Source organism: Anopheles ziemanni, chromosome 3 (assembly GCF_943734765.1).
Source record: "Anopheles ziemanni chromosome 3, idAnoZiCoDA_A2_x.2, whole genome shotgun sequence".
Taxonomy (NCBI): domain Eukaryota; kingdom Metazoa; phylum Arthropoda; class Insecta; order Diptera; family Culicidae; genus Anopheles; species Anopheles ziemanni.
Window position 1 is genome coordinate 39,232,798 of NC_080706.1, and position 22,474 is coordinate 39,255,271.

The window sequence follows — 22,474 nt, forward strand, 5'->3', positions numbered from 1 at the left end:
AAACGAGCTCTGCAGCTCAGCTACCACCTCCTCCTTCTACGGGAGGAAAGAGTCGGAAAATTGTCACCAATTTATTCATTTCTATATTCCGGTTCCGTGCTACTGTTCGGTGGAAAAAGTTCATGAATTTTTGGGGTAGCACTTTCGCTTTTAACCTCCTTTTGGCTGCGGCGCGGATGTGTTGTGTGCTATCGACAGGATGGGGTCTGACAGTTTAAGCTAGCCGCCGCTAGGTGGCTCTATGTAGAGGTCCTTTGAATTCAAATTGACGCACAAAGGGCGTCGCGTAAAGTGCCTTAAAGTGTTTTTTCGACAGTGTTCATTTCATTTTATTATAGTTTACACACAAAATATTTGCCTTCGGAACGCATTTATATTGAAAGGTAGTGTACAACACCAAACGGTTATTATTTTGAAATATAACTTTAGTCAACGATCTGATGACTTATTTTGCAATGGTTTTATTTCTTGCTGTATTTTTCAAACTATCTTTTCATCATCCAATGAACCTACCCTTATTTTATGCTTGTAGTAATAAAACATTGCATTATACGTTCAAAATTACAGTCTGTCAGAATTACAAGTAAGATCATTACTCAGTGTTAATCAAAACACATCAGAGAAAATGTTGTTCTTCAACCCCACACGTGCCCCTGGGGATTTTCACACGCAAGCATGATACGACATGAATGCATGATCCCTGTCAAACACATTTGCTTTATTTCTGTTGGCCAATTTTTCTTTTGTTTTGTTCGGTGAGTTTACCGCGCATTTATCATTTGAAGTTAATCGATTTGAGCATGGTGCTCACGGTACCATTTTCGTGACGGGAGGTTTGAAACAGAAACCGCTTAACTTTTGATGCGCAAAAAACTCTTTCGATCCTTCCGATAAGTTGTTCACTCTGTTTGATTACCCAAGAGATTGTTGTAGTACGGACTACTTTCGTCTCCGTACGATGGAAAGGGGGTTTTCTTTTCCCGTAGTCACACCTCCCTTCGGAGTCGAATAATAGAAATAAATGACGAGGAGCTAGAAAAACAACTGACTTGCCATCGCAGAATCGGGTTCGCCGACTGATTCGCCAGCACCGTCGTCCGGTCCGGGACCCGTGCATCATTGATGAGCCAATTTCTCGAGTGGTCCACCGGGACCGTAGGGTTGAGCCGGGTAGCTTTGTCTGTCCACGATCCCTACGTGGATGAAAATCATCCGTCGTGGTTAAAATTAGAAGATTTTAGCGGATGACCATTGATTTTTGTCCCGACACACTCGGCATTGTAAAAAATTCACTTCAAACGTATCCCGAAGGTTCGGGTTGAGAGCTTAGTTTTAAATTTTGGAATAAGTTACACTGAGCGTAACGTATGGTCTATATATATATATATCCATATTTGACTTTTGATCTCGCTAACCATTTTGACTTTTATTTTTTATGTATGATCAGTTCCTATATCTGACAAAATATTATGAAATAAGGATTTGGAGATTACCCTCCATGAATCGTTTATTTAGTAACTTCAAACAGATTTTTCCCGTCAAATTTTCCAATTCATTTAAGCGTGAACAATAACACCGCAAAGCTGACTGTTTCGTCCTGTGAGCGGATGTTTCTTACCTCAGGATTTCGAGCAATGAAAATTGTAGCTTCCAAGAAGCTTCCCAAAAGCTTTCCGGCGGTATTTCAGATCGTCGGTGATTACCGCCGTGCTCTCAGCCTACATTTCGGAGGTATTTATTTATTCACGCATTAACCCTCTTTCCCTAACGGTGAGAGGCAAAAGGAAGCGGCAGCCCTATAGGACCGTGTTCGTTTGCGTTTTTGGCAAATGTGGTCGGAAAATATGGTTGGTTGTGCCTCATCCGGTGGCTTCTCTTTTTTTGAGGTCGGTCCTGGAATGCCAACTGAAAATGGTTCTCGACGGCGTCCACCATGGGTAAAGTGCGTTGGATTATAATTTAATTAGTACCATTTATAAAACCGGTGGAAAAAAAGAAAGCAAGAAAAAGATGTGCCGTCCTTCACCATAGACTTCCCTTCCGGTCGGAGTGGGCTGACGCATAAAACCCCGGAAGTTGCGTTTGCCCACCCATTCGGAAGCTTTGATGTTTGTGTTGGCACTTGTTCTAACGATTTTCACTCGCAACTTCTACTTGTAACTTTGTAGGTCAGTGTTTGGATGTTAGAATTTAAGGTTAGGTTTACTAGTGGTTTCGTTATCAAACAATATGCACGGGTTCATAAACCTCACCTTTGCAAGTGTGAACGTTGGGACTTCGGTGTGTTCCAGGCGGATCGTACCGTGCGTAATATCTGCTCGATATCCGGTATTTTTCGTCCTGAAACAAAAAAGATTACATATGCGAAGGTAAATATTCGGTAGTTTAATTAACGGCTGATTTGTTGTGCATCTATACAGGCTGCATAGTAGCTCCATTTTGTTTCACAGTGTTGATCCACAAAATGAGTTTCCGATCCGTGCCAATCATGACCACACAGGCATTCAATATCGAACGTGCGTACGTGCCGATTGGCACGTGAATGATTAATTAATGAATAAAACAACCGTGTGTAGATATTGGATGATAATTTGCTTTTTATTTTGCTTATTGCGCTCCCCAATGGGATTGTATCATTGTATGTGGTGTTATCAAATTTTCCATTTTTTTGTTTTTAATTTTGACCCGTCCTTTAATGAAACGAATTTACGGTTTATTGCAATTAAAATTCCACTTCAAGCCATTTACGATGACCATTTTATTCACTTGCAGCTTTTGTGTTCTTTCCGTGTGCCAGATTAATGTTTGTGATCCATCATCGGTGCCTTCTCTATCGTATAAAACCAATCTGTTTACGGTGTTGAGCATCTGACCGACTTCTTGTAGTGCAAACCTTTTGATGTTATGGAAGCGACACCAAACACCGGGGGATGAAATCAAGAAATAATGTTTTTATTAGGTTGTTTTTGAGTAAACTTGTTCCATTTGTTTTTTTTCCATGCTTCGCTACGCAATACGATGCTAGCGGATTGCTCACCCAAATAAATCTTCAGTTCAAAAAATGTGTGCTACGGGGTTTGATTTTCCGTTTTCTTCTGGCACGAGAAAAGTGAAAACATACGGGGAAAAAACACGAGCAGCAGCATTTCATCACGCAAAGGTGAAGCAGACCCCCGTAAATAAATAATGCATTTTGAACGCCCCGCGACCTGACAGTGGTCTCAAGTCGTGCGTTGCAGAGTAACTGTCGAAAAGCTACCGTTTCGCACCTCATGCCTCACAGTGGTAAAGATGGTTGGAATGTGTGTGTGTGTGTGTTTTTTTAAATTTATTTAGCAGCCAAAAAAACAAATACTAAGTATGTAAAAAGAGCAGAATAAAACAGACCAATAAGAAATTCTAAATGTCTGAAAAAACAAAAAACACATTTACAAAAGAGGATAGTTGACAAGTTTTGTAAAAGTTCTAACTCTGTCCTCTTGATTGTAATTTTTGAGTTGATATTTTTTTTTTAAACCCCTGAAGACCAACTAAAGACACTGTACACACGGTACTGTGGAGTCGGACGCTTCAGAGAGCCCATCGTTGCCTTATGGTTGAACTGTTTGCTGCCTTTCTAATCGTTCAGCTAGAACGCATAGTGTCTAGTGTTAAACGAGTAACGAAAACAATGGTGCGTTGAAGCTTCAACCCCACCACCGAACCGAGGTGTCTCTTCCGGTGACCTTGAAGAAGATAAACCAAGTTCAATCGGCCCCACGATCGATACCGGTACGCCGGAACAGTGGCGGATATTGAAGATGTACTGCTAAAACCGCACATCGTTCACGTTTCGACAAACGGTTGGTGGAGCAGTATGCTGATAAATCGACTTTACGACCCCTTAAACGATCAACAATTGGCTTCGATGGTTTAGAGTTTAATTATCTTATGGAGGAAGTGCAGGTTGGCTGGGTTCAATTTACCATGCACTCAACTGCACAGCGAGACACTATGCAGTGCACGATAGTGCACTTGCATGCTCGGTACGTTGAAAGCATTTGTTGCCACAAGGCTGAGGTGAGCTGGATTAAAGATGGATAACTGATGTCAATCGTGACCACGCTACGCAGTAGGTGATAAATCGATACTATGCTTTGCAATAGAAAAGTGGGGAAAAATATTTAGTTTTATTTTATATGAAGGGTACAAAACTATATCTTACATCTTAAAAAGTTCTGCTTAGTTATAATTTTTATGGTTTCAATTTTGGTAAACACATCCAGCTTAGATTTATGAAGCTTTACAGAAAGGAAAAGATCTTTACTGCGAAATCTATTATGCATTTATCTCGTGAAGAATTACAACTTAAAATATAATGAGGGTTCTTTTAATGCCTCTTTTGTCGATATTTCAATGCTTAATGTTGAATGAGTTGTTATTTTCAGATTTGTTTGAAAAAACATTCCTTTCGTTAGTTTTCGATAAAAATCATAATTCGACAAACCCATAATTGAACTGAATGTGTTAGAATGGTATGTTGTAAAGCATATAATTCTACCAAATTAGTCCGTACCAAAAAGTTACTTTACTTAACGAGATCTTCAGTTTATTCGATCTTATTTATTTCTCCTGTCTTTAGAAAAAATGCAATTAACTTTAACAGTTGGTGTAGAACACAATATTCCAGGAAGTCATTGAGTGGAATCAATAGTGTTTGCAAACTCCTATCTGTCCTTCTCTCGAAGGCGGGATTATGGCATGGCGCTTCCAGCAGTCGCACGGTGCATTCCGTTTGTATGTCAACAACCGCGTGCCTTTCCAACGTGATCGATCCATTCAATTAGGGCCGGCGTGTACCGGCTTTAATGCAAGCCGCACTGACATTCATCTTAATTTATTCCCTCATAGAAAAGTTCAACCGTGTTCAGGTGGCAGGTGCTCCGTACTAAAGAATGAAGAGACGATCGATTGATAACTTCGTGATTGGATTGAATATTTATAACAATCCCTTTTGAAAACCATAGTAATAATCTCGTTATCATAATCTCATAGAAATCTTGAAAGATGTCGCGAAGCTTCTCAATTCTAATCAGATTAGAGTCGGCGGACAATGGAACGTGGAAATGTTGAATTAAAGAATGTTTTCCACAATGAGTTCACATATAAATTCGTATAAAAAAAAAATATTGTATTATACCATTTAGTTAAAATTCTTTAAAATATTATAAATTCTGATTGGCAGATGAAAACCTTTTTCTGCACTGTTAAGAGAAAGTTTCTTGCTCTGGTTCTACTCTATAAAGAAATATTTAGTTTAGCTATATATATCAGAATTCGCAGCAACAATTAGATCAATACGAGTTTGTTAGGCTGTAAACCCCAAAGGATTGTATTTTATTATCAACGATTTTGGCTTTTGATTAATCGATCGCCATCTGCAAGGTAATAAATATTGTCACCTAGGAACTTGGGGGCGATTTCGCTAACGATTGGCAGGGAATCCCCCTTTTTTCTAAATCATTTCCTCCAAACAGGAGGTCATAAAAAATTGTGTGTGTATAAAGGTCCTCGGTTCGTGATGTTACGCTTTCGCTCTTTTCTTCAGAGATTGTGCAAAATGGTCAGAAATCTTGGGGAAAAAAAATCAATTTTTCACTTTATTTCACTAACGACAACCTCATTTTCAGTCAAAGGACAAGGTTTAAGCTTCTGTGGAGGCCTTCTTTAGGTAGGAGTACTTGAACCGTCCATCATAGAGAGATAAAATGTCGCCGGTAAGTGTGGGACGATATCCGCAAACAAATATTCAATTATGTCACGCTGTCTGACACACTTTGCATCGCTCAAGTTCAAGATGGTATGCTGTGGTGGGTTGTCACAATTTCCATTTTTCATGTTCAATGTACATGTTTGAAGCTTCCTAAGGTTTTTTTTCTCTTGTTCATCGTGTCACACTGTGTTTGAATTACTCGGATCACATGGTCCGCAGCAAGTAAAACAATATCGTACTCGTCAAATAGAATTTCTTTCAGTTTTATTTTATTTCGATTTGATTGCTCTGAAATAACACGCCGAGGCTTCGGTGTGGAATCCCAACGAGTGCCGATGGAGTCCCGTAACGGATGAACTTTGGAATCGATTTGAATGTTAGAAATAATATCCACTGCCCGCGATTGTTTATTCTTCCATTCTCGTACCGCTCGTGCCACCTTGTTCCTGCAAACTTCGTCCACTGCCAACGAGGATGGCTAGTTTGCCTGGCGAAAAAGGTCAACCGGTTGCCCAGACATATTGTTTTACTGATCCCCCCTGCCCGAACGAAGAACTTCCACCGTGGAGTCTGTACAGATTCTTTCCAGCTATTCTCTTGGTTCAATATTTGCACACCAGGGCCCAAGATTGCGCCGAGGAAAACGGAAAATTTCGCCGGCCTTTGGGAACCTCCCGGATGGAGGTTATTTGCGTTGGCGTAAGGAAAATGTTTAGTTTTGGCCCTCGCGGCAGGAAACTTTACCTTCGCCGAGACGAACTGTGGTCGTAGCGGCAAACAACGGCAACTGTTCCTTCGAGAAAAGTTTCATCACCACCTCAAAGTGACAGCATGATTAGAACGAGGTTAGAACGAAACCCCCGGTCTTATCGAGATGGGGGTTAATTCTTTTACAGTTGTAAGTGGACCCTGTTTGAGATGTTTCCAATTGTGTTTCTTTAAACAATCATCAAAAACACAGTTTATTGTTCTCTTTGACCAAGTGGGCGCAAATAACAGGCTTACTTTATGCGACCTCCTATTGTTAGCCCCATTCGAATAAAGTTCTTGATTGGAGTTTATTCAGCAAAGCACGCGAATATCCTATCGCCAACAGGATCCGCGGGGTGCAAATGACACAGTTTGTCTGTAAAGCTCTGCCATACACTCTATTACTTCAAAGATGCTTGCCTTAGGGAAAAGAGGCTGGACAAAGGGAAACGAACCCCAAAGTTTGTCATTACGAGCTGCTTTAGACAATCCCTAGCGCTCTAAGGTGATTCCACATCGGGGCGTCTAAAGGCTGACCGGCCAATAGAGCCATCGTGGGATATTCATTGCTAGGTTTTAATGAAACCGGACGAACCGAAAATATGGAGCAGCCATCACATTTTCGGCTTCAATTTATTCCACCAGAACGCCATCATGCTAGGCATCACCCTTCCAAGATGTCACACTTAGCGGCCCGCCTTCATTATGCGCAAGGGGTTAACGAAATCGAATGAGGTTGTGACCGGGGGAGGATGGCCGACGCTGCTCGATGGGGACTTACCGGGGGCAGCAATTAAACTTGCGTTTGATCTAGATTTTTACCCGCCGATTAAACAAATCGCGGTCTTTAACGGAGGCAAAGCTGCGAAGGAACGAAAGAAAGGCCCCAAAAAACACAACACCAAGCTGGCACGTGAATCGGACTGATGCCGAAAGGAGCAAGTCCTAATGTGTACTGTTGTGACTCGTTTGTTTCCGAGTTGTAATTCTTCTGTGCCAGCATTTCCTTAGCGGGTGTTCTAGCGAGTTCTAGTTTTGGTTGCCCAAACCGGCAAACACTTGACACCCTCGGAACGGTGCGGAGGGGCGCACTAAAGGCTATTGACCCAAATTGTCCACGGTGGGGTCATAACGGATCCGAACGAGATCCAACCCTCGCTGAGTGGTACGTGTTTTCTTTTCGGGGGCAGCCCGAATTGCCACACTTTTCGATAAGACGCGCGATTCTTACCGGTTTCATCGGAGAGTAGGACGCAGGAGAACGTCTGAACGCCGGCGGTCGGCGCGCAAACTCTGCAATGGACCCCCTCTCGATTTGTCAAGTGGCCAAAGGGTCACTGTGCCGCTCGGAGTCCTTCTGTCGGACGGTCGGTTTGGATGCCGGTGGTTTGGAGATGGAATTAGTCAACCCACGCCACTTGACCGACTGCGCACCGGTACTCCAGGTGCAAACTGTTTCGCCGTTAGACCGCAATCGGTTGCCCTGGGCTGCCGGGCCAAACTCGAAGCCAGCCGGCTGCGAACGGACGGGAACGAACAAAGCGCACGTGCGTGCCAAATGGGTTTGATAAGTTTAAACAATTTACATATATTCACACGGGCCCTAATCAGTCTTCCGAGCCTGAGCCGGGCGATGGGAATGTAAACCAAGCCCATCCGGAGCTGTAGGTACTTTAATTCTCTATTTTGAGCCATGAGAAAGCAGGTTTGATTTACAGCTTTGATACCTTGTTTTTTCACTGAGCTCAATTTTATAATGTTTTACAATCTTACTACCCGAGCAGGGTGTAGTTGCAAAGAAAAACATATGTTTTCCTCGATAATCTAAGAAAGCACTGGTACCAATTTATTACAATCCTTTTTGCTCCATTTACGTTGTCCCATCAGAATTTTAGTACATGTCGAAATATGTGTCTGCCCCTTCTTGTAACAAACATTATGAAAACAGTAAAAGGAAAATATGATCTTGAGCTGACATAAATCTATAGCAATTGGCCATTCTTAGCTTATGATGATTCGATGCTTTACCCCTGAAGCATACGCTTACGTTTTAAAAATAATATTCCTAGAAGAACTTGATTAGCAGCAGCTGTAGTATCTGTAGATGAACACGTTTTTCAACGAAGTTTGTTTTCCTTGGTATATTTACTCCCAAGGTCTTGTTTGGCTTCAACATGTGGTTTCAGAGTTCTTCGTAACCTCAGTTTTCACGGCACACAAAATCACGGAGCAATACAAGTGTACAAACGATTAGTTTTCACGTTTTTTTAAATTTAAACTGCAAGCCGAAACGAGTTGAGTGCACCCTTAAGCTACGAAACTAGTCGTTAAACCTCATTAGAGACAGGTCGATAACTTCGATCGGATATCTTTAAGCATCATTAAAAAATTTGCGCACTGTATTCCGGTTCGTTTTGATGTTTCACACGTAAACCAGTCGAGCAATCTGATTAACAGCTTATGAAGTTCAGTTATAATCTATCGGTATTTATCGGCTCGGTATCGAAGTTTAACGATTTCTTCACATTTACCGATCGAACAATATCCGGTGCATGCACGGAGCGTAGTGATATTATGGCGACTGACTGATTGCTCTCTTTTTTCTGGCATAGTAATGTTGACTAATCCTTGGTAATGAAAACTAAAATAATAAGCTTTGCATTAGTGTCGGATTTATCGGAATATTGTTACGAAAACAAGAGAAATAATTTGTTTGAATTAACTGCACAAATTCGTCACGCAGACTGTATTTTAATATTTATAAAAAACGTGGTGGTAAGCAAATGGAAGTAAATATTTTCAAAAAGTCGCAAAAATGCTTTAAAAACTCCTCACAGAAACACGTACAGCCGTCCATTCCAGTATTCTTCATTATTATTACCAAGGAAAATGTCCTCATCATTACTTCATCTCTTCCGATTTGAATACAACTTTTTGTATGCGTTTACTTAATAACTACGTTTATACTTAATAACTCATCAAGTATTATTTAATAACTCATCGAAATATTTCCGAACGAAATATTTAATAACTCATCAAGTTATTCGGTAAAGCAAATAAAAAAGCCAACAAGTATTCGGTTGCATTTGATTATAACAAATTATCTACGACGTGTTTGATCTGCATGCATCTCCTTGGCAGTGATGAAAATATCATTGGTGATTTATGTGGTGGCAGAAAATTTTCCCATCAATAAATTAAACCCATCGCTAACTCCGACCGCCATGGCGGAGGTCACGTCCCGCCGATAAAAAGCCATTCGATCACTGCGTTCCCTGTTTATCTAGTCCACTTCGTCCATCGATCTCGGCTGCAAACGAGGTAGCATATTTTTACAGCCATTATCCATTTTGTTGCGCTTCCTTCGGGACGATGATAGATTGCAATGCCGGTGGCCGGCTTTTTTCTTAGCGTTTTTTTTTTGCTTCTCATTTCGTCCGGCACGATTTATCTTATCACTTCGAGACGGACAAATTTGTTGACATAATTAGTGAACGCGGGCGTTCAGCGTCGCGCGCGGCGTCTTAAAATTGGCTTTTGGTGCTCTCGTTTCACACTTTTTACCGAACCGACTTGCAGTGCTTTGACCCGTATCGTTACCTTGTTGGCGTTGTTTATATTCAGCGCAGTTGGTAAAAAAATAATAAGTTGAAAAATATGCTTCATGAATATAAATTTGTTAATATTTGCAAAACAGCGGAGGGGTTTTTAATCGTTGGAAATTAACATGAGCGCCCAAGACGCCACTTGTAATTATTTAGTCGAGAATTTACTTCAACCGATGTTATTTTCCCGTTGAATGCTTGCATCGCATCTCAGCGCAGAATTGTATTACAGATGTGCATGTTACTCATTTTGATTCTTATATTATTTTTTTTAACTGTTTTCTGAATAGAACTAGATATTAAAAATAAAATGGCGTTATTATTATTAGCAATTTCCTTGTAGACTACTAATACAACCGACAATTTACCCTTCTGCTGCCCGTGTTGTGTTAAAGCTATAAATACAAATTACTTTGGCACTTACAGGCCTCTTCGCCTCGCATACGTTCGCTTCCGGTCGATTAGTGGATCGCAAGTCAATTAAGGCACATTCTCCGCCCCAATAAACAATGCAAAAAATTACATCCACCCCATGTGGCTTCCAACCTACCCGCGAACCCCATTACATTAGCTTTCCAACGACGCGCCCCACATCATCATTCTTTAATATCGGTACTTTCTCCGTCAATCAGATTTTCCACCCTCTACGTGGCAACCATGTCCTGTTCGCAAATGCGAATGTGTCCCATATGCGGCGTTCCGGCGTTCTTCTTTCTTCCATATCGCCGGGCGTGGGTGGCACCCGACCTTGACCTTTCGCAAACAGCCAGCGCACCACGTCCATTCAATCGATTGCAGGAATCTCTCCGGATGCATGGATTCAAAAACGGGGTGAAAAAAACCTTTCCAGGGTGCCATAAAAATAAACCGTATGCACCCGGTGCACGATAACGGTGGCTGAAAGGACGCTTTTCAGCTCGCGATACTTCAAACCATTTCCGTGGAGAACATTGTAACGCCATAGTAGAGGCCCTGGATAAGCGAACAGATGAAGCACAAAATGGAGGTAAAAATGTAGTAAGCTGTTTGTTAAGGAAAAAGGACAAAATAAAATTATTCACTACATCCACGCCCAATGGAAAGTAGGACGCGAAGCAGCAGGATTCCGGTGAAAACTTGTCATTCAATGCCGCTGTGATGGGTCCCGGGCTGATAAAGAACGTCCCACTTGTATTTCTTTCAAGCTTATCCGGTAAAGCGTGGTATACAATTTGCATTTCCTGTAGTGTGTTCTTGTGCCGCTAGGTGCATAAAATATAGTATTTCAAAACATAAAAGACAATGTACCTCATATTTCAAATTATTCAAAAATAAATCACCGTCTTTTATGTGATAGCACCGCTTTTTTTGTCCAAGTTTGTTACTCTTGAAAAAAGGGGGTCTGTTATGCACGGAAATTAGTCTTACTGTTATTTTAATGTAGCAATTCCAGCTTTGAAACTTATCATTTTGTTTCCGTTTGTTCAGTACTAATGGGGTATAAAAGAGTTGCAAATACTTTAAAGGAGTTTGTTTTCTTTCTTTTCTTCAAAACAAGAAAAAAATATCCTCGTTGTAATTGAACTGTAAAATTATAAATATAAACTGATGTAAATTGTAAACTAGTTAAAAAGTAAAACTAAACTGAAGGGAATGTTTCAGCGGGTAATGAGTCAAAAATGTTAATTAATGTAGTGTTGATTCACCGCAATAAATATATTAAATTCCAAAATTGAACAATCGCTATTTGTGGTGACTCTCGGACTGATTTTTCAATATCGCATTTTCTTCCGTATAAGATGCTCCTGCGAGTGGCATTCCCCGGAACAAGGTAGCTCAACATGGTTTAAAAATAAGTTTTATTTTATTTTTGTTTGAATCGTAAGAAAACATGATGACAATTTCCATAATTCGGTTATTGTCCATCCAAATAAAAGAGTTTGACTCTGAAGAGTGTTCTCACAAGAAGTGATCCCTCTTTACAGTACTACAATTCTACAAATATATGTGTAGCGCAATTTAGTGTACTATTTAAAAGTCACACTTCTACACTCGTCTACAAAATGCAACACCTGTTTATAAAATAAGCAATTTGGAACGGGTTGTGCATCTTATACATGCGAAAATACGATAATAAGTGTCCATTGTGACCAAATTAAAATCCCAATCTACCAAATGCCTTCTTCAAGTCATTCCAATTCAATTACAATCCAATCAGGTCATAATGGACCGGCTATTAGTTTTCTTTTATAAATTTCTATGGATTTCCAATCGATCAAATTTGACGATAAAACCAATGCCATTTTATTTCTAAACAAAGTTATTAAAACATAAGATTTCGGGAAAATTCAAACATCGGAGAAATCGACAAGAACCCCTATAAATTTGTGTTCAGTGTGTTAGGGTTTGAATGTCTTAATAAAAGCAATCCACGTATCAATTCAATTTGAGAGGAGATAATCCACACATGGGCCGTATTTGTTTAGACTAGATCATTTCCGCTCTCGGCTTGGCTAGGGACCATATTTATTCTGTAAATGCAAACGCTTAGCCACGTTCAGCGCATATGGTTGCGTTTTTGGAGGGCTCTCGCATAAGTGTATTCCCTTTCTATTCTTGGAACGACCGACGATCGCTGGCAAATGAAGATTGTGTTGAAGAAAATATTTATGACCGATGACGCAGCCCGGGCAACCATACCGGGACACTTTTTTAATGGCATGAACATGAACACTGTAATGATGAAAGTGTCCTTTTGTGTCGTCTCGTGCAGCACGACAACAATGCGATGTTTCTTCCAGTGGAAACGCGACATATTCTCCAGCGTTCCCCTAGCGGCTTAGGAGTCCCACCTCTCCATTCCCTCTTCCAGCCACCAACAGTGGACCCAAAAATGGACCAAAAATAGTTGCCTTCGTTTGCTCGATCTGGCAGCCTCGATTGCTGGCTTGCTTGACGTCTGCCTGGCTCTGCTACGCCTTTTCCATCGATCTGTCTGTTGGATATTGTCTGTTTGGGTGCTCTTCTGTGCCGTTCCGCATTTGTATTTTTGTTCGATTGCCTTGTCCGCGGGTCGATTTCCGTCACAACATCACAAGAGTCTTTCAATTCGGAACCGATTTGGGTACGCTTATCGTTGTTCAAAGTGGTGCACTAATGAGCATATTTTTATCGTACAAAGATCATGATTCTACCATAATTCAGAGGGGCCACAGCTTTCCTGGAAAAATGCTCGAAAATTCTAACGAACGAAACCAAACACCATCCGGAGTCTGCACGACCGAAGAGCATAAATGTCATTCAGTTTTGGAAACTGACTCGCACATTTCCCGAACATCATGCTCTTTGTTGGCCCGTTTCAAGAGATCGATGACTCACTCGCATTCCGGTAGTAGCGTAGGAGCACAGCATTGGCGAAGATTTGGGGAATTCCGTAAGCGGAACCGGCGGCAGAAAATTCCTCGCGGTCACAAACGGGACCGGTGTCATAAATATATCTGCACCATCAACACGTTGACAGTTTATGGGTGTCTGTGACATTAAATACGAAGCTGCTTTCTTTCTCCGGTTTTCTACCGCTGGGTACTAGAAAGTCAACGAAATTTTAATGAGTTTCCAAATTCCTTGGCATATAAAAAGTGTAAATAAAATACCCTAAAGAGTATTTTGTGGTTAAAAAAAAAAGAAGCATAGATGCTCCTTAACAGTAATGTTGCTACTAGATAGAATTTAAAGAAAATTAAATTTCTTCCATTTGCCTAATGTCCGATATAAATGCACATTCAAGTACTAGATAAGATATAATGATTTAATCAGTATTTTATATACTCTTTGTATACTAGCAGCACTGCGAAAAATATTGCAATATTTCGATTTTAACTAAAATGAAGAAAATGTAGGTTACAATCAACCATAAGAATTTTCTTGATCTGTAATATTTCTTTCTTTTTTGTTTTGTTAAGTTATGTGGGCTTAATTGGATACCATTGATCTAAACAATGCATTCTTGCAACATTGATTTCTACATCGCATTACACATTTTTTTTTATAGAAAAAAGTTTTGTAAATGTTTACTCCACAATTTCATATGTACATCAAACTTTTTCTTGAGTTCTATAAAAATTATAGACTATATATATATATTAAAAGCATGCTTAGGTATAGTTGCGATCAACGTAATTGAAACAAGAGAACAAATGTAATTTTATTAAATCCATAGTGTTGTCAACAATTTTACCAACAACAAAAAGTTGGAAAGTGACATAAGTGTGTTTTACAAGAAGTGTTCCCACCACCCTTAGGGCCCCATTAGAAGAATCCCCTGAATAAGAGACAACTTTTTCATCAGTTCTTTTCATCACGGACACTTGTTGGATGGCGCTTCATTTTATTGTTTTCCACCCGGCACGTTCGGGCACGGACCCACTTGAGAAGTCGCCCGAGTGGATGAAATACTTCACAACGAACTTCAAACACCAAAAGGAGAAGAAAAAACATTAGCAAACTCTTGTTGGAAATCATCTACTTACGTTGACCCTCGGATCCCCGTCAGTTTCCTCATAGGGATCCGTAAAGGGCCCGTCCAAATGTAGTTAAACTTCCGGGTTGCAGCTCTTCCACCGTTCGGAATCGTACCTCATCACATCACATCGCCGCCACGCTGATGGTACGTGTAATGAAGTTTTGCTTAAAAGTTGTCTTCATGTCTGCCATTAAAGGCAACTTAATGCATGCATTGCTAATGCTCGGCCACGTTTTTTTCGTCTAGTCTAGCGAATTGAATTCAGCAAACTTTGAGACGATAAATTATTAAACGACCATAGGGAACCGAGCCAGCTGTTGTGTTGGTTGCTCGGCAGGTTATCTTCACGGGAAGATAGGTATACCACCCACCCGGGGGAGGGGTCTGTGACCTCGTTTCGTGCACCCTCACTCGAATTAAGGATGTGCCGTGGGTCTGGAGTTTCCACATTGTTCACTGAAACGAACCTATAGCGCTCAATTACAGGAGCGTCCAAAGAAACATGCAACAACCATGGGGAAAGTTTTCGTATTGTTCTTTCTTTCCGGTTTCAGCTAGGACATGGCCGATAATCGAAATCGAAGAAGAGATATAAAACATGAAAAGGAAGAAAGTTTCTACCACCCAAACGTGCATGTCGTACTTTGTACATCCCATTAACTTGTGATGTTTCTATAAAAATATTATCAACCTTGCAGTAATTCATTTTGTGTAATGGATTACATCGTGTGCTACAGTTTTGGTAGATCAATTTAATTTGGCTTAGTGGTAAAAGTTCTCAATGAATAACAAAAGATAAGGGGTACAAATTAACTTGAGCCTATCTGCTCCGATCAAGAATAAGCTACGATCAAAAATGAATAAAAGATTCATTCATTAATAGATTGGATCAGATAATAATGCATCTAACTGTGAAACTCTCTGTTAACAATGCTTATTTATCAAAGGATATTATTACATTTACCTTTACTTTCTTTAGCTATCATATTTCATTGTTCCATGAGAAGATATTGAGACGTTGTTAGAATATGTTTCTGGAATACTTTTGAAACATTGTCGTAAATAAGATATGTTAGGTAGTACGTAAAATGTATCATTATCCTAATACAAACTTCTAGATCCTAGAAGAGCGTTAGGTTTCCCATATTCAAGTTCGGCAAGCAACAAGTAGATGTAAACGAAAGAAAATCCTAGCTATCCTAAGCTTTCATCCAGTGTAAAGCATTAAAATAAACAGTGCATAATTTTCCGCTCGCGCTGTTCCGGACCGTCAATATGGTAGTAAATCGGAAGTGTACTTGGCGGAGTGATTTGTTTGGATGTAATTTCTTGGAATAAGAACTGTTCACATAGCTTTAAGCCGGCCAGCAAATTCCCACCAAGCAAGAGTACGAGTCCGCAGAACACACAGGCAAATGCCAAATGAAGGATAATTTCCCACCCAGAGGTTGGCTCAACGGAAAGCCCGGAATACCTTCCATTGCAGACGTCGTGTTTCCGTAGTGGATAAAGAAAACTAGCTGCCCCTTGTTCCTCCATGCCCAGGTGAACGACCCTGCAATGGGTGGAAATTGGCCTGTGAGGACCTACCTTAACACAAGCACCGAGCACTATTATTAGCAGCCATTGCTGCTCCGGGAGGCCCTTTTTGCGCTTCAATTGCTCAATGAAATGTCCTTCCAGCGTCGGGAAGGCTTCTTAAGACCCGGGCCTGTTGGTGGGGGACACGTGTATCACGTGTTCAAATCTCACGATGAAAACCAACGGAATAGTACTCTAATGTGCTCCCGATCACGCCTCGTTTCGCTGAGTATTGCTGTACAAAATTATGTCACAGATAAACATCTAGTGTGCAACACGTTTCACAGTTTCACCGACGCCTGCCGAGCCGTGTTCGCTACACGTTCGGTCTGATCGTGCCGCATGCCGGATGTCGGATAAGGTGTACAAAAGCTTAAAACATCACGCCAGCCATCGTCCAAACACTCGATTGCATCTTAGAAAAACGATCGAAGTAAAACTGCAACACGCCAAAGTGCACGAACCATCGCTTTCAACTGGTTGCCCACGCGTCGCGACGTAACTGCACCGACCTGTCGCGATCCGGAATGACCTCGCGAGGTCACCGTCACTGACCACTGGTGGACGAATGACTTCAACACACACACAAACACTACCTTCTATTGCGGTGCACAACACAGTGATGACACGGAGACAGATATCACAAAGAACAAAAGAGACTCGCTCATCAGCGACCCTTTCGACGCGGGACAAACACGAGATTACACGATTCGAGTGATTTTTATCGCCACTTTTGATGCAGTCACAATTGCACAAAAACAACCTACCGGAGCTGTTTTCTTGTTTATCTACGCACGACCAAGTTCATGGTGGCCCCCCCACGTGTAACCGGCTGTGCAATCCGGCACCGTATCGGTATCGAAGGCATAGGCTAACCCCGGCTTCGACTCCGACTCGCGGACGACACACTCCGTCGGGTGCCGCAAGTGAACTGAGGCGTCTCCATTATGCCGGTCTACGATGAAGAGGCCTCCCGGCGAGTGACCGTTTCGTCATTCGTGCAAGCTCGAACACTCAGCTGTTGGTGCCATTCCTTCGTACGGGAGGGGTAGAAAGGGTTCGACGTGTTTAGAAATAAAATTTTATTAACTTATTTCCTACTCGATTCAACCAGAAAAAGTGCTAACAAACATACATGAGCCATTTTTGACTAATACGGACTATAGACATCAGTCATGTACAAAGTTATAATTAAAGATGATCGCACATTAGAAGCTTTAAGGATACAAAGCAGTGAAATTGGAGTGAAACCATCTAAGCTTAAAAACCATATTTTCAATGCAAACAACAAACAGATAGAGTACTTAAATATCCATACAAAAAAAAAAAGGGCATTGAAACACTTTGCAAGAATTGTGTTATTCACTTTTCTTTTTACTTACTGCTACGTTTACGTTTTTTACACAACAAGTATTTAAAAATGAAAAGAAACAAATTTGCCTCATATGATTCAAATGCTATGATATCATAGCTAATGCATTTTGGAGAAAATGGAAATTTTAAATATGGAACTACAAAGGGTTATTAAACAAATAAAAGCATATATGGCACCTTTGTGTTTTAATTATTTAATGTACCAAATTAAAGTTCATTTGTACATCGATGTAGTGTAACCTTGAATGTCTTTTAAGCAAATCTATCAGAACGTTATCATTTCAAAAGCATTATTTGTTTTGTAAAAAACATACTTTTCTAACATTCCTAATCATAAATGAAATTATGGAATGGACGAACGCTGTTTCAATATCTGGTGTTTCGAAAATGTTCTTTTGGGCCAAAAGCCATAAGAAAAGAAAAATCTATTGTGTTTATAATGCGCGTGTAATTTGGTTTTCGGTTAATTGAACATCGAATGAAGTATATTTTAAATGCCAAAAACAATCCCGAACCATGCAAAAATGTTTAAAACTTTATTTACTGAAGGAATATTTAGTAAAACTGTATTCTGTTCCAAACATCAAATAGTAGATGCTCCCCTTGTTATCATGTTGAGTGCCATATTGGAATGTGAATGCCCCCTCCCCATGCACTGTTTACGCAGGCGCACAATCTTCGGCAGATACCATCGGTAAAACCCGAAAGTTCAGCAACAAACACTCGCATCCATCAACACGCGCGTTTTCCCATCAGCTGTTTGTTTACAGTTTTTCCGAAGGAGCCGCCCGGTGTTTTTCAGCATTTTTCTTCCTCGTCACCTTGGCCAACCGTTCTTAGCCCATGCCCATGGAACTGTCTAGCCAAAATGAGACCCCCGGCCGTCCGTGAGATGATTCACCGGGTCGGGTGGGGAAATTTTAACAGTCGAGGAAAAAGAAACAGGAAAAACGTTCGTTTTGTTTATCCGGCCCGAAACCCCGAGGGGGTGAGTTTTGTGGAAATTGGAACTCATTATTCAATTCCAATTCAATTTTCGTCACGGCCACCGGTGGAAAAGGGCGGTCGGTTTGCCGAGGAGGAGTGGAAGGGTGTGAATTGGCAAACCAATGCTCGCCATGTGCTTACCGTGCTGTTGGGCCAGCGCTTGCAGTAGCGTCGGTATGAGAAACTCCCGGTTCCAGATGATGCTCGGCCAGGGTACGAGCGGTGTGATGCGATCCTCCCGGTCGATGCGCCGTATCTTGAACGAACCGTCCGGCGGGACGCACCGGTGGCAGTGCTGCATTTCCAGAAGAAACTTTTCGAAATTGCTAATCCGCCGCTGGTGCGTTCGGTGTTTCTTCGATTTTTTCTGCCGCTGCTCCGCATCTTCCGTCGTCGGCTTCGAATCCACTCGCGCCTTTTCAGTGGGAAACCCGTTGACCTTTCGGTGCGCCTTGGGCGGATGTGGTTCCTTTCTGGTGCCAGCTTTCGATTTGCGTTGCTTGTGCGTCTTGGGACCATCGGTCGCGTTGGTTTGAGGATGATGGTTCGAGTCCACAGTTGTCGGACCGTTCGGGGTGGGTTCGTCGACGCCTTTCGTGGCACGCTCCCGAATTTGGGCCAACTTTGCGCCGCTGGCCGGTGATGCGATGCCGAAGGGATGGGCAAAGTAGAACATGCATATCGGCGCGGGGTTCTACAGGAGAGGCAAAGCAAAGCATAATTCGTTTTAAAACATCTGGCTTACATTAGCGTGTGAAAAAGCATTGCATTAACATTAACTGAATCCAACAAAGAATCTCTCAACGGGGCCTGACCTAAACCAATAAGAAAAATTAGGAGTAAATGTCTGTTTAAATTCCCTATTTGACTGTAATTCAGATTAAGCCTTTAAACGAACTTTTAACCACAAATTTCCAGGTATAAGAATTCTTTGTGAATTTATTTACATTTAACGGTAAAGTTTGTAAATTGTTTGTTACTACAAACATTTGTTTTGACCTCACACCTGAAGTAAGTTTTATTTGTTTATTGCTTTTTCAATTAGTTCGGGTTTAATCAGTTTTCAACGAATAAAAAAGAACAAATTTGTAAAAATGCCTTATACAAATTTTCACTTAGAAAACTAAGTGGACGGAATGAAATGGTAGTACTATCCAGAAAAAATCGTCGTTATCTATTTTTATATGTATCTATTTTTGCTACATCATTTTAATGCCGTTGATGATATTCATCTGAAATATATTTTGTATGTTGTATGAACATCATATTTGGGATTCGAGAACGTACTCGTATTTTTTATTGGACAACAGAGATAATTCAGAATTAAAATTTAGCGAACTTTTAATTAGGAATTTAAAACAGATAAGCACATCACATACTTTACTTCTAATACTCTATGATCAATTTCAAACATTTTATGTGAAAAATAAATTAAGTACGCAACCGGAAAAATAATCATAAATAGAAACTATTCAACACATTTATGATGTGTTCAATACATATTCACGCATGATACAATTGAATCAATGACGACGTAAATAAGGTGCACAAAGAAACCATAAGAAAAGAAGCTTGGAAAAGATCTCTCCTGGTTGTGTAATTAATCTCCTGCCGTAGTCGCTTGGTTAGAAAATCCCTTTCGGATGCGTCGGAGTCGCTCTGTCGAGACACTTTCCATGGCTTAAGTGAAACCACATGGCGTTAAAGCGATGCAGGAGGGCAACAGAAGCAAAGAAGATTAAGTTACTTCTGCACTTCGCGGATCGTACGAAGTAGTTTACTTTTGGTTCGAGTGCTACATCAATAACTCAATATCGTTCGATCGCGGTACACCACCAGGTCATGGAGTGGATCGTGACAACCGGGGTGTGGCCGGAAGTCTAGCTCGACCATCCAGTCCGCCATGAGTGGATCTTAATTGACGATCACGATAAGTTCTGCTCGACTCGCCACACGACGAACATACGCAAAATCGGTGCTTCTGCTATTCGTTTATCTTTCCAGCTAGATCTAGTGATCTTCTCTGCATTGCATAGGGTGAGGCTCTCCGCTAAGCAATGCAAAATACGAACATCTGCCTAGCTATTCGGTTCAGTGACCATGATCAGATAAAATCTACGTTATTCTTTTAACGACTTAAAGACTGATTGAGGCAAATTATGATAATTGTCACTTAATTAGAGAAAAGAGACTGCTTTTAGAAGGCAATTAAAATATGAATTGGAAACGACAATTAGAGCTTCTAATCTGTGTTAATTGTAAAAAACTGAGGTTCATTTTAAACGTTAAAAAAAATCTCACAATCTCGATTAAATGCACGCTTTTATCGTTGTTCGTGATAAATCCAATATACAATCATTTTTGCTGTGGTTTTCAAATAATGTTAATGGTATACTACAAAAACTAATTAATCAAAAAACCTGTTACGTACAACATAAGTCAAAAATGCTTGAAATTTACCTGTAACAAATGGTACACAGATCCATTGGACGATTTTCCTTCACTACCATTTGGTTTCATGATGTGATTTGTTTAAAGACACAGTTATCCGTTTAATCACGCGGGCGAGACAATACTTCTTTACTTCGAGAGAAGTTATTATACACACATATTATTTTACACTATGAAACAGAACTCTTCAAGTGAACTGCTCACTATTTTGCCTCTACCTTTAAATTTTCCCATTTGGCATTCACATTGTAACGTTACACTTTTCACCCACATTCCCGCTCATCATAGGTCATTCACTTCCATCACTGGATCACTGTGGCACCACTTCACGGCCTTAAAGCAACGCCCGGCCTTCCACAGTGTTATTTTTCCTGGCAAGGGTTGTCAAAACCGTCGGCGAACTGGTTCCGCTGTCAGGGTCATTGGGCTAGTTTAATTTTCATCTATTTTTTCAAACCGTTTCAATCAACACTATTGCAACAGTGGAGTGGAAAATTGTAGCAGTTTTTCGAACCACATTAAAAAAAACATAAACGATGACAGAAAACTGTGGGTTTAGAAAAATGGAAGAATGTTTTGGAATCGGAATGGAACATGAAAGAAACGTGCGCTATTCGAGTCCGATGCATATTCAACGCAAGAGAAGACCTGTAGTAGTCCCCTCGATTAAAAATAATATATTGGACAATTGTCAATGCCACACAACGCCATTTGTCGAGGGGAAGAAGCAAATTGTTGCACTTGCCATTGTGCCTGGCGCGTGATCAAAACAATCAAAACAAAATAGTATTACTGAATGAAGAAGGGCGCCAAATTTGGGAGTGTACACAGTTGTATTTTGTTTTGGTTGGAAAGGCCCTTTAACGAGCGTTTCCGGAAACGGAAAATTCAAACAAACGAAAAATCTGGCTCCAAAACCGATTTAAGTTGCGAAGCAAAGCAAAATACACTTACGTTTTAGTTTTGTACATTTTTTGTTTTATATTGATTAAAATGCATTTTAAATGTTTTAAAAAATGTTAAGGAGATTAAACGTTTTCCGAATAAAATAAGGTTTCTGCTGGTAATAATGTTTGCATAATATAATTAAATCTAAAACGCATTTCAGGAAAGAATCTTTTTTGTGATTTTATGCTCCCTAACATTCAACTTTCCAACAACGACATCACTTTAATAAATTGTACAACAAAATAATCCAAAATCTATGGATCCAAAAGGTGGAAGTAAATATGCTCTGGGGCTCTCTATTCTCACCCTTTTTTCACCGGAACAGTTCTAATGCGTCAGAAATAACTGGTTGTAATGCCATTAGTGAAAAGTGGATCATCACCATGGTTGTTCCGTACTGTTTGGTGTTTTGGTGCGATAACATAACTTTGCCCAACTTCCCGTCGTTTTATTGGTTTCAAAGTTTGTCTTGTTTTGTAGTAGGAGAATTTTGAATTTGTACCCTATGTAGGGTAAGTGTTTTCT

General features: G+C 40.5%; 1 protein-coding gene across 1 annotated transcript in view; it reads right to left on the minus strand.

The window, feature by feature from the left end:
• Window positions 1-21,070, minus strand: part of LOC131284706 (uncharacterized) — a 49,547-nt gene extending 28,477 nt beyond the window's left edge. Inside the window, exons 1-3 of the mRNA XM_058313569.1 lie at window positions 21,011-21,070; window positions 18,692-19,244; window positions 2,253-2,340 (exon numbers count right to left, since the gene is read on the minus strand). Of these exons, the coding sequence (XP_058169552.1) occupies window positions 2,253-2,340; window positions 18,692-19,244; window positions 21,011-21,070 (701 nt within the window). The remainder of the gene's footprint in view (window positions 1-2,252; window positions 2,341-18,691; window positions 19,245-21,010) is intronic.
• Window positions 21,071-22,474: the final 1,404 nt, after the last annotated feature.